We start from the raw sequence: 15,538 nt of genomic DNA on the forward strand, positions 1-15,538 counted from the left end.
ACTAGAGAAAAGAGTGGAGACTTATCTCACATTGATGTACAAGCCCAAGAGTAGACCGCCTCATATAAAAGGGGGCCATTTCAAGCAATGTATCACATCAACTCAACTCAAGCATCAATATCAAGTAAGTCTATTTGGTTCATATTTGTCTATCTCCTTTGGTCTTACCATTTGGTCAAGTAATCGTGTTTAGGATTTTATTTGATCCACCATAGCTTAGCCTAGCTCTCAATATATGTTTCTCAACATAGTAACAGAGCCGGGATGGCTAGGCTCGGCTTGATAGGTCATTAGGGTTAGGTCCTTCTCTCTCTTCCACTCTTGAAAAGTGGTGCCACTAAATAGGAGTGCTACTGTTCAAGGTGGAGGGATATTAGGGTTGCATTAGTTTTCCTTTTCATGCACCTTTCTCTTGCATAAGCACATTTCATTAGCCTCACTAATCCTCTCTTATCCTCTCTCTTCTACGCATCTCCATAGCCTTCAACAGCCAACACTAATCAGCAACTCAAGTGCTCATCATCAAGCAAGTGTAGAGTTTTTCTTTTGGCAGTCAAGGTGTGTAGCATAGCTGAGCAACAACACTTGCAGCAAGTAAATCACTGCACAAAGTGCTACACAAAAGGGATGAAAGCGTTGCATAGCACAACACACAGACAAGGCTGAGGAGGCCATAAGGCTGGCCGGTGCAACATCGACGAACAAGACAATCCACCAGCAGTCAAGCAGCTGCAATGTCTACGCAAACATCAACAAACAAGACAATCCACTAACAGTCGAGCACAGCACACAGGTGAGTCCCAGCCGTCTCGTCGCTGGCCTTTTTTGTAAAACAAGCAGCAGATTGGCACTGGCGTCTACCTGCGTTTCAACTCCAATTGTTGCGCATTCATTTTGGGCTTCATGTATATATATATATATTGAAGAGATAAGGTCCTTAACGGATTCATTCAAACCTCCCTAAGGCCTTGTTCACATGCTGCCATTTCTTCTTGGACACTCACACTCCTTGCATTAGCATCAAGCACTTAGCCTTTAAGTTTGGGCGTCATCGTATATTGTAAAAGGGATAGACACTGTCGACAGTATGTATATCGGTAAGACTCCCTTGTCGTGCATTAATGGAGAAGCTCACATTAGAGAAAAATAAGTCTAATGGGGATAATTTTTACACTTGGCAAATGAAAAACATGTATACGTTGATGAGAAAAGGGCTATGGGGTCTAATTGAGCCTAGTGAAGATAGTGATAGTATATCACTTAACACATTCAACAATCACAAGGCACTTGGCATCATAGCTCAGAGTTTAGGAGAGATGAAGTCATACATCACATTGCAGGGATAAAAGATCGCAAGAAGGCATGGGATGAACTCAACCAAGTCTTTGAAAGAGAAACCAAGAGCTCCAAAATTAACCTTTTGATGCAGTTTTACAAATTGGACAAAGAAGAAGCTGACACAATGGTGGCTCACATCAACAAGTTCAAGGCACTCAAGCAACAACTAGCAAAAATCAAGAAGAAGATTGAAGCCATGAACCAATTGCAGTTCTCTTCAACAGCATTGACAAAACCCCCTATGATGTTCTTGTGTCCACATTAAAAAATGTCTACAAAACTCTAACTGAAGTTAAGTCCACTACTTGAGCACGAGTCTAAATTTAAAAACACATCAAATGTTACTCAAGGAATCGGTCAATTTGCTTTGTATACTAAAAAAAGAAATACTGTTAGATGTAATCACTGTAGAAAACTTGGTCACATCTTTGTAAATTCTCGTTTCAAAAATAAACCAGAAAGAATTCATAGTGCTTGTGGAAAAATTGGTCACTTGGAAAAACAATGCTACTCCAAACAAAATCAACAAAACAACTATGTGGAAGATGGTCACTTTGTGGCAGATGCCTCCAGCTCCAAAACTATCCTCTAAAAACATTGTATGTCCTACTCTCTAGAGCACTGATGATGTAGCCAAGGTAGAAGAAATAGCTAAGGTTTGTAATCCTACTCTTACAAAAGAGCTCTAGATCTCGAAGATAGGTCAAGTCTCTATTAAGGGGAGCGACCTCACTCTTAGAGATGACCTCTAGGCCTCAAAGATAGGTTAAGTCACCAATCAAGGGGGGGTGTTGAGATTTGAGGTGACATGTAAACTAGAGAGAAGAGTGGAGACTTATCCCACATTGATGTACAAGCCCAAGAGTGTACCTCCTCAAATAAAAGGGGACCATTTCAAGCAACGTATCACATTAACTCAACTCAAGCATCAATATCAAGTAAGTCTATTTGGTTCATATTTGTCTATCTCTTTTGGTCTTGCCATTTGGTCAAATAATCATGTTTAGCATTCTATTTGATCCACCATAGCTTGGCCTAGCTTTCGGTCCATATTTCTCAACATTTTTGTGAGGTAGATGTAGCCTCTACCATTGGAGTAGGTGTTTAGTGGCCAATACTAATCAAGTGTATGTGCAATTGCATCTTCAAATATATATATATATATATATATATATATATATATGTATATGTATATTGGATGGAAAATATACAATATGGAGATTTCAAACCAAACAAGGTGGTAATCTCAACCACTCTCGTAGCTTGCATTGCAAACGAGGTCCCATATGAGTGGAAGTGAAAAGGATGCCATAATCCCACTCTCTCATAAATTGGCTACGCTGTCTCTTCGTAGCTCTCAAAGATCCCTGAATTCTGGACCAAGTGGCCATGAGGGTGTGGATGATCTCACTCCAAATCCTACAAATTCACTGTGACTGATAAACCAAATTGCCCTTAATGACCTTAGTGCATCTAGTCTTCCAAATGTGCAAGGTTGTAGTACTTGGCAATAATCTCCCATGCATTGTCCAACCTCTATACTTCAACATGTCCTGAAGATGGCATTGTTAAGCACCTCCCTAACTAATCATAATGACAAGATCCATGACACTCCCCTCATACCTGAGCTATGGGCCTGACTGGTTGGTTATGGGCCTCCACACTCCGAGGAAGAATGATACACCAATCTTTTTCTTTGTACAAGATGGTTGGTATTTAGATAGATGTGATGTGCAAGATGGTTGGTATTTAGACAGAAGGGCTCAATGGTGCATCCTATGAGAGTTGTTGGCAAAGCCAGAAATTTATTTTGTATTGATCCTATCTCCAAAATACTCATAAATACTTGGAGCCGTTGGTTTTATGGTGGTTGCCCTATTAGGTACTTGCATTGGGGTGGTATAAGAATATAGCATAATAGAAAGGTAGATAGCAAAACAAAGTGCAAAAGGCAATGCAATAGAGAATGGAGATAATTTAAAATTCTAAGATAGGTACAATGTGATAACTATGTCCATATATAGTGCTACAAGAGGCGTGGTAGATGCATATACAACCTAGGCTATTATGTGGCATACACATTATCTCAGCGCCCTCAAAACACGGCCAACTGTCCATTGCCCACTAATAATGAACCCATACACCATCGGGCTAGGGGCTCCCACCCCTAGCAAGGGGGCCAACGCTGGGGTTGTTCTTTATGATGATGTCATACTTAGACTACATCGGATGCTTTCCGGTTTGGATGTGTTAGGTTTCGTCCAGGGTGGTTGGCTCCTTCACTTTTCCCATTATCTTAGCCATCAAGGCCATATTGATAATGAGATTAGATGCTCTTTTTTGCTCGTATATTCTCCTTGATCTACAAGGTCCATCCGTGAAGCTTTTGCCATCTCCTCAGGTACTAGATTATGCTCATCAAAGAGTTGATGTGCCCAATTTGGAAGTTGTTTTCTATGTAGTGCAATAGAAGGCTGGCGTCGTGATGTGTGAGTCTTCGTCCTTTGATGTGTGAGAGTCTTCGTCCTTTGAAAACCCCTCCTCCTCCTTAAGAGGAAATTTGACTAGTGGATTGGGCTCATGGTGGATTATTTCTCTAGCTGATGATAGAGTGGATGGACATGTCTCCTCCATTGAGTGTGGTTGCTCCACAAACACCACATCAGCAAAGCAAATCCGATGTGACCAAATACTTATGCCAAAGCCCTCAACTTGTACATATTGTTGCGCCTTACTTCAACATCTAGAATCTATGCTTCATTTTTCTTAAACCGTACTTCAAGTCCACAGTGTCATCACAGCAACTGATAGATTCCTCTTTATTTGAGGTACATAGAGTGCATCTGACAGCTTCTTCTCTTCACCTATAGGTGCCCCATCAAAGAGATGGTTCCAAACCCTTCAACCATTTAGCATTATTCCCAACAACACTCATGGGTTCTTGTAGAGGCTTCCAGGAACTATACCATTTTATTGGTCATGTGCCAAGATGCTCCACTATCTAAAATCCATGAATCATCAACAATTGGAACCTAAGTAGATGATCATACCTCTTCAATGATGGCAAGCCGAAGTTCAAGCTCAATCTTGGCATTGTTAATTGACTCCTTTCCCTTCCATGAATACTTCAAGATGTCGTTCTTCTCATCAGCCTACTTTTTTCTATAGTCTTGGATAGGGTGACCCTTCTTGTCACAATAATAGCACCTCCCTTGAAACTTCTTCTTCTTTGGCTTCTTCTTTTTATCATCAAAAAATGTTGCATCTTTGACTTTAGCATTGGCCAAAAATGCAGCATCACCACCATCATGGGTGAAGTAACCACATCTCCTTCTCAAGCAACATAGTACTAAACTCTTCAAATAATAGAGGTGGTACTTTAACCTAAGTGTTTAGTTTTGTAACTAAGCCATCATACTTTTGTGGGGAGAATTCAGATGCACGGCTAGTCACTGGTCTTTGTAATCCTCATAGTAGCCTGATCCCACAATTTTTTAATCCAAGTGATAAATGCTTTAGTAACTTCTCCTTCAGCAAACTTCTCAATAGTAGCAAGATGCTCAGCAATTAAACCTTCAGTTTCCACCTTTCAACATCATACTTTATTGTCCATCAATTATTTCAGTTGGCTTTTCCTGGTCAGTCGTTCAACGTTTGGCTTTCCTCATTCAGCCATTTTGCTTTCAGCATTTTGCATTAAAGCATTCGGCTTCAGCATTCAACCATTCACCCATTGGGCTTCATGCTTTCTGCATTCAACCATTTTCCTTCAGTACTCAGCCATTTAGCTATTCAGCTTTAGGCTCTCCACATTCAGCCATTTAGCTTTAGCCTTCATCATTCGATGCTCAGCTTTTTGCTTTCAGCATTTGGCTAGACTTTCACGGTGGTTAGCTTTCAGCCACCATTAACATTTGGCATTTGATTGCGGTCTCTGCGTCATTTTCTTAGCAATCAGTTTTCAACTCGCTTGGCATTCAACATTCAACTTTTCGCCAATCAACGTTCAGTATTTGATTGTAGCTTCCACATCAGCATACAATTTTCAATCCTTTCAGGCTGTTATTAGTAGTCAGCATTGGCCTACCACCACATCAGCATCAGATTTGAATGCCACATTGGCTTTGATCCTGATGGCTCCACGTTCGCTTTAGATCTGCTGACTCCATGTATGCTTTGGACCTGTTGACTCCACATCACCTTCAGATCTGTTGATGACACATCAGTTTCAGAACTGCTAACTCCATGATGTATCAGACTCGCTGACTTTACATCACCTTAGGATCCCCATCTGTAGCGCAGACCAAATGGCGGACCTATCAAAACATAACTAGGGTAACACCCTGGGGTCAGCAGCACTTTCGTAACAATGTCCGCTTGGCCATGGTTATTGAAGCTTTGGGTTTGGGTCCCCGATACTACTGCGTCATACTTATCATATGCCGGATTGTAAGTTGTTGGTTCATCTGATGCAGAATTGCATGATGCTACTATACCTAACATTGATCCTATGATGATCCGTACTTTGAATGAGGATTGTCAGTTGGTGCTATGCCTGACATTGATCGTGGTGCTAATCTGTCCTCAATTGATTATGCTTTATAGCAGTTAACATAATTATCTTTATGGCTTTTGCATTTGAGGGGAGACACATGATGTGTATTCTTTCTGACAACACTCGGACACACGCTACCTCTGGTTATGCATCTTATTTTACTGATTTCACCCTTGTTGCTTCTGCATTACAAGAGCCACCTTCTCTTCTCGATGCATTGGAGGATAACCATTAGGTTACAGTCATGCATTCAGGCTTCTACTCCTACTGATATTTAGCAGATTTAGCAAAAATTATCCTTGACGATTTGCTCATGACGTTACAACATGCAATTGAGGTTTAAACATTAAACTTTTGCATAATTTAAGTATCCAGTTCATAGCAATCGAGGAGGGCATCCTGCTACCTTTAATGAAGCTTTTGATGTTTCCCCTTATCAGCAAACTGTCAAATGCCTTATTCCATATACAGTACTTGTCTAGAAACTTAGTATGCATTGTCACAGTTGAGCAGATTTTAGCATTACCCTAGCTTTGGCATTGGCACATAGTGAACACAAGCTTTTCTTTATGCTACCGCCTCCACTAAAACAGCTATTGGGCATGATGTTCCTACACTAAGGTGTCCAACAATAGCCACTTCAGGTTGTGAAGTTGAGTACATCACAGCATTCACAACTATTGTGGAATGTGTATGGCTCTGTCATCTATCGACGGATCTTGGTATTGGACAATTGTTTTCTACCACTGTTTTTCACTAATAGTCAGAGCGCATATGTAGTCGCCAAAGCATAATTAGGTGCATTATTGTTATGTCAAGAAAGGCTCCATGTAGGAGAGATTGCCTTGACCTATGTGCCTACATAGGCCAATGTAGCAAATAGGCTTACAGAAACTCTTTCTAGGGTAGCCTACTATACCCTGTACACATTCACACCATTCACTTGAGGGGGGTTTGTTAGCCTAGTTAGTTTGGAAGTACCTGGTGTGAATAGCCCTACACATGGGAACTTTTTACCTTGTGCTAGCAGGGGTTTTTTCCCCATGTGAACACACTCTTGTGTGTAGCCACATCAGCTAGGGCTTCTATTAGTACTCTTGTATTCCACTCATTTTTAACTATCATCATTATCGAGTACTTTCCAACACACTCTTGTGTGTAGCCACATCAGCCCTAGGGCTAGGGCTTCTATTAGTACTCTTGTATTCCACTCATTTTTAACTATCATCATTATCGAGTACTTTCCAACATTTAGCTTCATCTGTCTTACTCTCTAAGCTTCTCTGTCACACTCTGTGTGAGTGTGTAGAGCATCTTCTCCCTCATCCAACACTGAAGACATGGATGACCACATCCAATGATTCATCTCCATATGCAAGAGGTTGTTAACCACATTTCCAAAGGCGGTTAACTGGGCAATTAGCTTAGGTGGGCCCACCAACATATTTTCAAAGGCCATCTAAGTAAAGCAAGTGGTCGTTATTCATCTAAGTGGTCGTCATTCATCAAGTTATTTTAAAAGGGTCACTTGTAATTTTTGAACCGCCAGAGCGGGTTTTTTAGCACTTCATGTGTAACATCTTATGGATTTTTCGCACTCAAATGAGTGCATCATGATGTAAACAAGGGATGTCTGAGCTAAGTGTAATTCTGACATCACATACACATGTGCATTAGTAGGTATAGAGACACATAGTTCTCATTTTTACACAATGGCCACCCAAGTTTGGGTGCCCGGCCACTTATAAGTTTTGTATAAATAACAATGTAAGGAATGAGAACACACACTTCCCTTATGCAATTTCAAGAGCTCTTGTGATTCTTGTGTCCTTATCTCTTGCTAGTGTGTGTGAGAAAGAGTGTGAGAGTGTGCTTATAGGTTATTGGAGTGCACCACGATGGCTTTGGAGTTGAGGGGATCGTCCAAGCAAGCTTACGCTAGAGATTGAAGCCCTCTAGGAGAGTTTGGAGAGAGCTAGCCACATTCTACACAGTCGGAGAGGTTCTTGAGTTCATGTAGGTAATCACTTACACCCCAACGACAATAAGGTAATTCTTTTCTTCTCCCATGGCCTCTTGTTTACTTATTGTGTGAGTACAACACTCTAGGTGCATGTTGTGAGAGTGAGAAGAGCTATTCTCCTTAACATTGATGCCAGGGATTGAGTGGTTTCTTTAGCTCATTTAGACTCTTTTGTGATGCTTTGCTTGTTTTTTCAACAATACTGAGCACTTTGTGGGTACAACAAAGTGGATAAGGTTGAAGGAAGAAGAGGGGAGAAGGTTACAGTTGGTGTTTTTTTTAAATTTGTTTTTGTTGCTTATGTTGATTATTTGTTGATTTTAGGTGGATTTGTGTTGTTTTTGTGTTTAGGATAAGTAGATTGTGTGTTGATTAAGCTTAAAACACAAAAAAATTTGAAAAAACATTTAAAAATAGCTCTCTGGATGACAGTCTGCAGAGAGATTTTTTATCTTTTATCTCTTACTAATCACTAATTCATCCTTTTCATTATAAATTAGGCTTCTTGTTAATCATTTTAATGTATTTAATTAGTAGATTTGGGTCACTATAGAGTGTAATTAGTAGATTTGGGTCACTATAGAGTGTAATTAGTCTCTGATAGAAGTCGTCACTAGTAAAAGACAATTAACTCCAGAGCCATCATCAAGTCCAAGCAAGAGGAGAAGATTGGAAGATGAAGAAAGACTACCCCAGCTGGCCTCCCTACATCAACTATCAACAATTCTTTGCAGGAGACCGTGGAAGGCCTTGACGAGCTTCTCAACCAACCACAGACTGTGCTGGAGACAGAATCAAGCACCAATGCAATGTGGGAGCATGAACAAAAATTTTGGCGATGCCACCTGACAACACATGCTCCACGACCGTAACACTACCCTTTGGAAGCAAGTAAAAGATACATCCACACAAGTACAAAGGCTAAAGGCAAACTTGGAAGCAGCTGAGACAACCCACAAAGAGGTCATTATGTAGAGTTTGAAAGCTACAAAGGAGCAGGAGAAAAGGTACAATGCACTCGAGTATAATGACATGGTATTAAGCCAAACAATAGTGCAAAGGATCAAGGAGGATGCTGATCTCAATGCCAAATTGGAACAAGCGAAGGAACAACTCCAGAAAGAAGTCACCTACACAAAGGAACTCACGACACTCCATGCACAACAAGTACAGGACTTCCAAGCCAATTCCAGGGCCAAGGAAGAAGCATTGTAACACCAAATCACATAGTTAATAGCACAACTCAAAGCAGAGGAGGAGAGGGCAAACCATCTACAACATGAAAGGGAACAGACCAACAAAGCTCATGCAAAGAAGATCAGAGCTCTTAAAGATTTTCCCACTAACACTCTTGCCCCCGAGGAGGTACTGGCACCTCACCCATCTCCAACAAGGCACTCTCAAGAGGTAAGACACACCATCCCACAAGATAATCTTGAACCATTACTGATAATACCATCTTGGATTCTGTGTCCAGTTGGCAGAATACGAGGGGCTCATACGTGCAGGCAATCCTCTTTTGAAGCCAAAGTTAATGTTAAAGGTACTCATGCAGATTAGCCCACACGCGCTGACTTAGAAGAACTACCTCCATTGGCTGGAGAGGGCACATTATGGGGGAATGTGGCAAAGCACACAAAGCTAGCCAATCCTCAGTTATAGCTGGTTTGCTGGGGATAAGGATAGTTGCATTTATGATCAGCTTACTATTTTCGCAAGTGGAGGAAAGCAAACCTTGTGCACACAAGAGGTGGCTACGCCACCATAGTCACCACTGAAGAGCACCCCCTCCTAGAAGATTTTGGAATTCAGCTTGAGTGGAGAAAGGAGTACCTTGAAATTCCAAAGTACAGCCAAGTGTACATGAGCGTGCCATAAACACTGCGGGTCGATCCATTATACATACCAGTTTAAAAGAAGATGGACACCGTTGGAATTTCAGGAAGCCAAAAGGCGCGACTCGCATGTGTGCTACAACTTCCCCATCTTTATACCAGCAACATTTGCACACATTCAGGAACAAAGACAGCAAATACTTACATGAATCAGGGCATGGCGCAGAATTCCAAACCCCGCTATTGTAGCTAGCGTCAGATTTTTGAAATTAGTGGTGGTGCTCATAGACTAACCAAAGGAGGCTTATGATGGCTATGAAGCAGAACACATGAGGTTCGACATGAACCAAGGGCCATCAGATAGGGGAATCATGCTTTATTACCACCGGCTTAGATGTCTTCCAGGATACATGCATATCACTTTTGAAGACATGGTGGATACATGATTATGGAGATCACATTCGGCATTCCGACGTAAACTCAAGAAACTCCAATCCAGGAGGAACTTCTACCGACATAAGTTCGGTGACCATGTCTTAAGACCTCGGTAAGGTTCTGCGGACATAACCTACATCAAGAAGGGGGGGATGTTAATCCCATTTTGGATTAACAAACATGATCCTCAATTGAGGACATTAATAAGTGTCATGAAACGGTACTATAAAAGTTAATCCAAAATGGGATGTTAATCCCATTTTGGATTAACAAACATGATCCTCAATTGAGGACATTAATAAGTGTCATGAAACGGCACTATAAAAGTTATACATTATGAGATATTGGCCACCCAAGGCCTAGTAAGTAAGTTTTGGATGCCCAAGTGTGAATAAGAGCCTAGTAAGTAAGTTTTGGACGCCCAAGTGTGAATAAGGGTCAAATGTATATAAGGCATTTTCTCATAATGAAAAGACACAATCCCCTTTGTGCTATATAGAGCTCTCCCTTATGTCTTGAGAGAGATTGAAGGAGTGAGAGCATTCTAGCAGTGTTCCTCTCTTATGCCTTGTGTGAGAGAGTGAGAGTGATTGCCTTATATATGCGACGTTGTGAACGACCCTACAGTGACAACGTGGAGGTGGAGCTTGGAGGTTGGAGCTTAACAAGTGAGCTTGGAGGCCTTAAGGGACTCAAGTTTGAAGCATTGGTAAGTACCCTACGACAATTGTGATCTATTTCTCATCCTTTAGGTGAATGTGTAGAGTTCCCTCTTGGAGGTGTGGTAGCCCATAACACCAGGCTGAGTTCATGGTGGTTCATAGAAAATCTTCGCCATACTATCCTGAATCCAATGGGCAAGCAGAAAGTACTAACAAGCCTTTATACACCATATTGACCAAAATAGAAAATGAACGAAGAAATGATTGGGAACAAAAGCTTCCTGTTGCTCTTTGGTCCTATAGAATGGCCTATAAGACTGCTGGAATGACTCCCTTTCATATGGTGTATGGGTTGGAGGTGGTTACACCTATGGATTATATTGTGCACTCTTTAAGAGTGGCAATTTCAGAAAAATATGAGGGAAATGAGATATCCGAGAGGTTGTTCCAATTAGAACGCCTTGACGAGACAAGATTTCGTGCAACCTATGGATTATATGTTGAAAAGCTTCAAAGAAAGAAATGGTTTGACAACCACTTGAGTAAAAAAGACTTCAAGGAATGTGAATTAGTATTGATGTACATGGTCAATCAAAACAAACAGAAACTCAAGATGCTGGCATGGGTCCATTTAGAATTTCTAAACTCACTGATTCCGGCTCGGCCAGATTAGGAACCTTACATGGCATACCTTTTGACTCCTATGGGAGCAAGTTGCATAGGTTTTATGGACCACTTACGGAAACCATGCTTACAGCCATCCATGAAGCTAAACTAAGGAAACATGAGGAGAAAGACAAACAAAAGCTCGCTCGGCTAGAAGCTAGGGCTCGTGTCGAGAAAAGAAAACAACAGTCTAACAAGCTATCTATTCAAAACTGCAATGTGGCTAGCCACAGCTGGGAAAATGACGATTTTATCTCACCACGACAGGTATACCTAGGATTCCGTGCCATGAACATGATGTATCCTTCATTATGTTTACTTGACATGGGAGCTGATTTAAGCCTCGTGTCTAATGAAACCTGGGCTATAATGGGTAAACCAACACTTCAAGATTCAAGCCTAGCATTGAGTTCATTCAATGGTTGTGTCTCCAAGTGCCTTGGCTTGTTAAATGTGTCTTATTATATCAACAATGATCTTGTGGAAGGTATTTTTCACGTCATGAATGCAGGGGAAATGAAAGAGGAAGTCATACTATGTAGAAATTGGATGGTTGGATATGTCTTGGACATTCAATGGAAATCTCATACATTCGTGGCTCACCTACCCTCAGGCAATCAGACTCTCTATTTGTCGAATGACGTGTCGGATGCCAAAATGTACCATACGCATGCACCCATTGAATGGGAAAGGTTTTCAGACAACTACTCTTCAGATGAGGAAGCAACACTTGAACCGGACTGGGAAGTCTTATTGCCCAAGTAAAGGAAAATTTTAGGCAACAATGAATGGCCTACACATAGCAAATATTCCTCAATTACAACCTTGGTGTCCTCACCTGCTGTTCAAAAATAAAAATGGGTTGCCAAAAAAGACCTGAACTGTCCAGCCTCAGCACACAGCAAGAACTTCTTTTGGGTACCCAAGTCTAAAATCCATAAGCTCTCTACAAATGATGAGTGGAGTCCACATGTTGTCAAACCAACTTCCTCTAGAAGGAAGATAAAATCCACCCCTGTCCAGCAAAAAGACTTTATTGGCCAATCTACGGCCACTAAGTCTGCAAAGTGGATCCAAACAGAGAACCTATGCCCTATTACTTGGAGAGACTACGGATTTGTAGATAGTAGTGGAAGCACACAAGGTCAAGGATGGGTCTACAGAAGCAAGTTCCAGAGCCATCAATAGTAAAACCACTATTCAATGATGGGAGCCAACAGGGAAGCTCTATGCAAATACATGGAATAAAGAGGAAAATCTGTGCCTAGAAAATCAAAAAGACAAGGGTAAACTAGTAGTGGATCAAAGGTTATCAGCTGATGACCTAAAGATAATTGATGATCTTATCTGCAACCTACCCTCCAGTTCCATCCCTCTTTTGGGTATAGACAATAGCACCTAGCCTCCTACTGACTTATATTCAAAGATTGGTGGCAAACCAATGCATACCAAAGCATTCTCGGTCAGACAGATTAAGGCTCAATAGTCAACAGTTTCAATTTGGCCAAGACAAGGGCGTATCACTAGATAACTATGATTGCAAACTCATCATCTTTGTTTCAATTACTAATGGTCTACCTGTGTCCAGGAGGCTTCAGGCTAGTTAAAATTGTTGGTTTTAAATCAGCACCAAATCAGAGTGAGCGATTGGTAAAATTTGAGCTTCCCACTCATCATATAACTTCACCCTCTAGTATATGTATGTGATCTTTTTATTTTTCAAATAGGTAAGTTTTTCCTTCCCTGTCTGTCATCTATTACATATTTATGCTTCTTTAACAAGTCAAAATTGAAAATTTGTCCAAAATACAAAGGAGACTTTGCCGATTTTTTTCCAAAATTTTCTACAATATGCAAAATCTTGTATTTTGTTACAAGCTCCAGACTTAGAGACCGCATGGGTATGGAAGTCACTATACATGGACTACCTGCACTCCTAATTTCACAATTCTTAACCCTTCAAAAAATCATGACTATTCTTGTCCACCCACCCTCTATAGCTGTAATGATTGCATTCATTTGGGTATACACACTCATGAGGGGGATGTGGAGGTGCTTGAAGGCTTGTAAGAAAGACTGGTCTATAGCTATGCAAGGGGGGGTGGAGGGGGGTGGAGGAGTGTTATCATTGGGCTCATCCTCTATTTGCTCTTTAGGCATGGCTCTTCTTTGTGATCGGGTGGCCACTATGGCGGATGGTGGATCCTCATGAGTGGTTGGTGTGGGAGTAACGAATATACTAAGGGTGGGAGAGGAAGGGGACAAGTGGATGATGTGAGACTAAGTGGGTGGTAGAGTCTGTGAATGTGAAGTCGGAGGAAGTGGATGCCCTTTGCTTGGGGCAATCCTAGGTACAATGTTCCTTGAATTCTAGACAGGGCGGAGCACCTTCAAGAAGGGGGCATCGGCTTTGGTAATGACCATATTCCCCACATTTGTAGTCGTGTGATTGTTGCATAGGGTTGGGGAAGGGCAAGTAGGACGATTCATGGGGGCTACTGCCATGGTGGCTAGTAGGTCACCTGAGGGGTAGGTTGGTAAGGGGAAAATGTAATAGTGTGAAAGGTTTGTGGAATAGCAAGGGTGGGTGTGGTATAATGGGCTAGATTGGGGGCTATCGAGACGGGGCGAGGAGTTTGTTTGCTGATGAAGTTTACAGAACCCCTTAAGATAGTAGCAGTCTCTATCTTCATGTCCTCCTTTTTTGCAAAAGAACTAATACCTCCTCTTTGGGCTCCTCTTTGGGCATTCTTGGATGGTGTGTCCAAGTGACTGGCATATAGCACACCACATGTCGTTCTTGGCTTCTTGTTGAGTCTTCAATTCCTTAATCTCCCATTTGAGTTGGATTAGAGTACTTTCCTCGCTCGGAGATTTTTTGCTCACTTTGAGTGCCTCCAGCTCCCGCTTCAGCTAAGCTACCGGGTCATCTAGTGGTGTCACTATAGGATGTAGAGAACCCACATCATGCTCAAACATGATTCATGCTATTTCAAGTTTGAAAGCTAGCTCTTGGAATTCCAACAATATTGGGTGGACCTGGGCAAGGCCTGTGTCACCCCCACTGATGCACCATGAAGTCGACAGGGTAAGTTGGTAAGCAGGCCACCAGCACTATGGTCCATGTCATGAGTTTCGACACCCTCTCCCCTTGTAGGCAATTGTAGCTTCCCTAGATCTTGGAGAACGTAGTCCTCATAGTTACCAGGATGGAAAGTGTGGAGAAAGTTGTCCTTCAGAATGGCCTAGTCTACAAAGTGGTCGGTTGGAAATTGACTGAACCACTTATTTGGAGAGTGGACAAAAAGAGTACCAACAAGAAGGCATACTCCTACACAAGGCACTACCTCTATTAAGGAGAATAGCTCTTCTCACTCTCACAACATTCACCTAGGGTATTGTACTGACATAGTAAGTAAACAAGAGGCCATGGGAGAAGAAAAGCATTACCTTATTGTCGTTGGGGTGTAAGTGATTACCCAAATGAACTCCAAGAAGCTCTCCGACTATGTAGAATGCGACTAGATCTCTCCAAACTCTCCTAGAGGGTGTCAATCTCTAGCGTAAGCTTTCTTGGACGATCCCCTCACAACTCCAAATCCATGGTGGTGCACTCCAATAACCTACAAAGCACACTCTCACACTCTCCCTCACAAGCACTAGCAAGAGATCAGAACACAAGAAGCATAAGAGCTCTTGAAATTGCACAAGGGAAGTGTGTGTTCTCATTCCTTACATTGTTATTTATACAAAACTTATAAGTGGCCGTGCACCCAAACTTGGGCGGCCATCGGGTAAAAATGAGAACTATGTGTCTCTGCACCTGCTAGTGTATATGTGCTTGTGATGGCGGCATTACACTTAGCTCGGACATCCCTTGTTTACATCATGATGTGGGAAAAATCCGTAAAATGTTACATGAACTGCTAAAAAACCTGCTCAGGCGGTTAACATCTCCCCTTGCCTGAGTAGGTCTGTCCTCAGACCTATGCATGGAAAATCAAGGTCTGGGGAAATTTAAATA

General features: G+C 41.7%; 1 protein-coding gene across 1 annotated transcript; it reads left to right on the forward strand.

Annotated features, from left to right (window-relative positions):
• The first annotated feature begins 10,996 nt into the window (after positions 1-10,996).
• Positions 10,997-11,521, forward strand: LOC147630092 (uncharacterized). The gene has a single exon (XM_086811024.1). It carries the CDS (start codon positions 10,997-10,999, stop codon positions 11,519-11,521), a length of 525 nt encoding a protein of 174 aa, XP_086667150.1.
• The last annotated feature ends 4,017 nt before the right edge of the window (positions 11,522-15,538 follow it).

The sequence above is a fragment of the Cibotium barometz genome, chromosome 17, assembly GCF_041138505.1.
Source record: "Cibotium barometz isolate CiBa-2024 chromosome 17, ASM4113850v1, whole genome shotgun sequence".
NCBI lineage: Eukaryota > Viridiplantae > Streptophyta > Polypodiopsida > Cyatheales > Cibotiaceae > Cibotium > Cibotium barometz.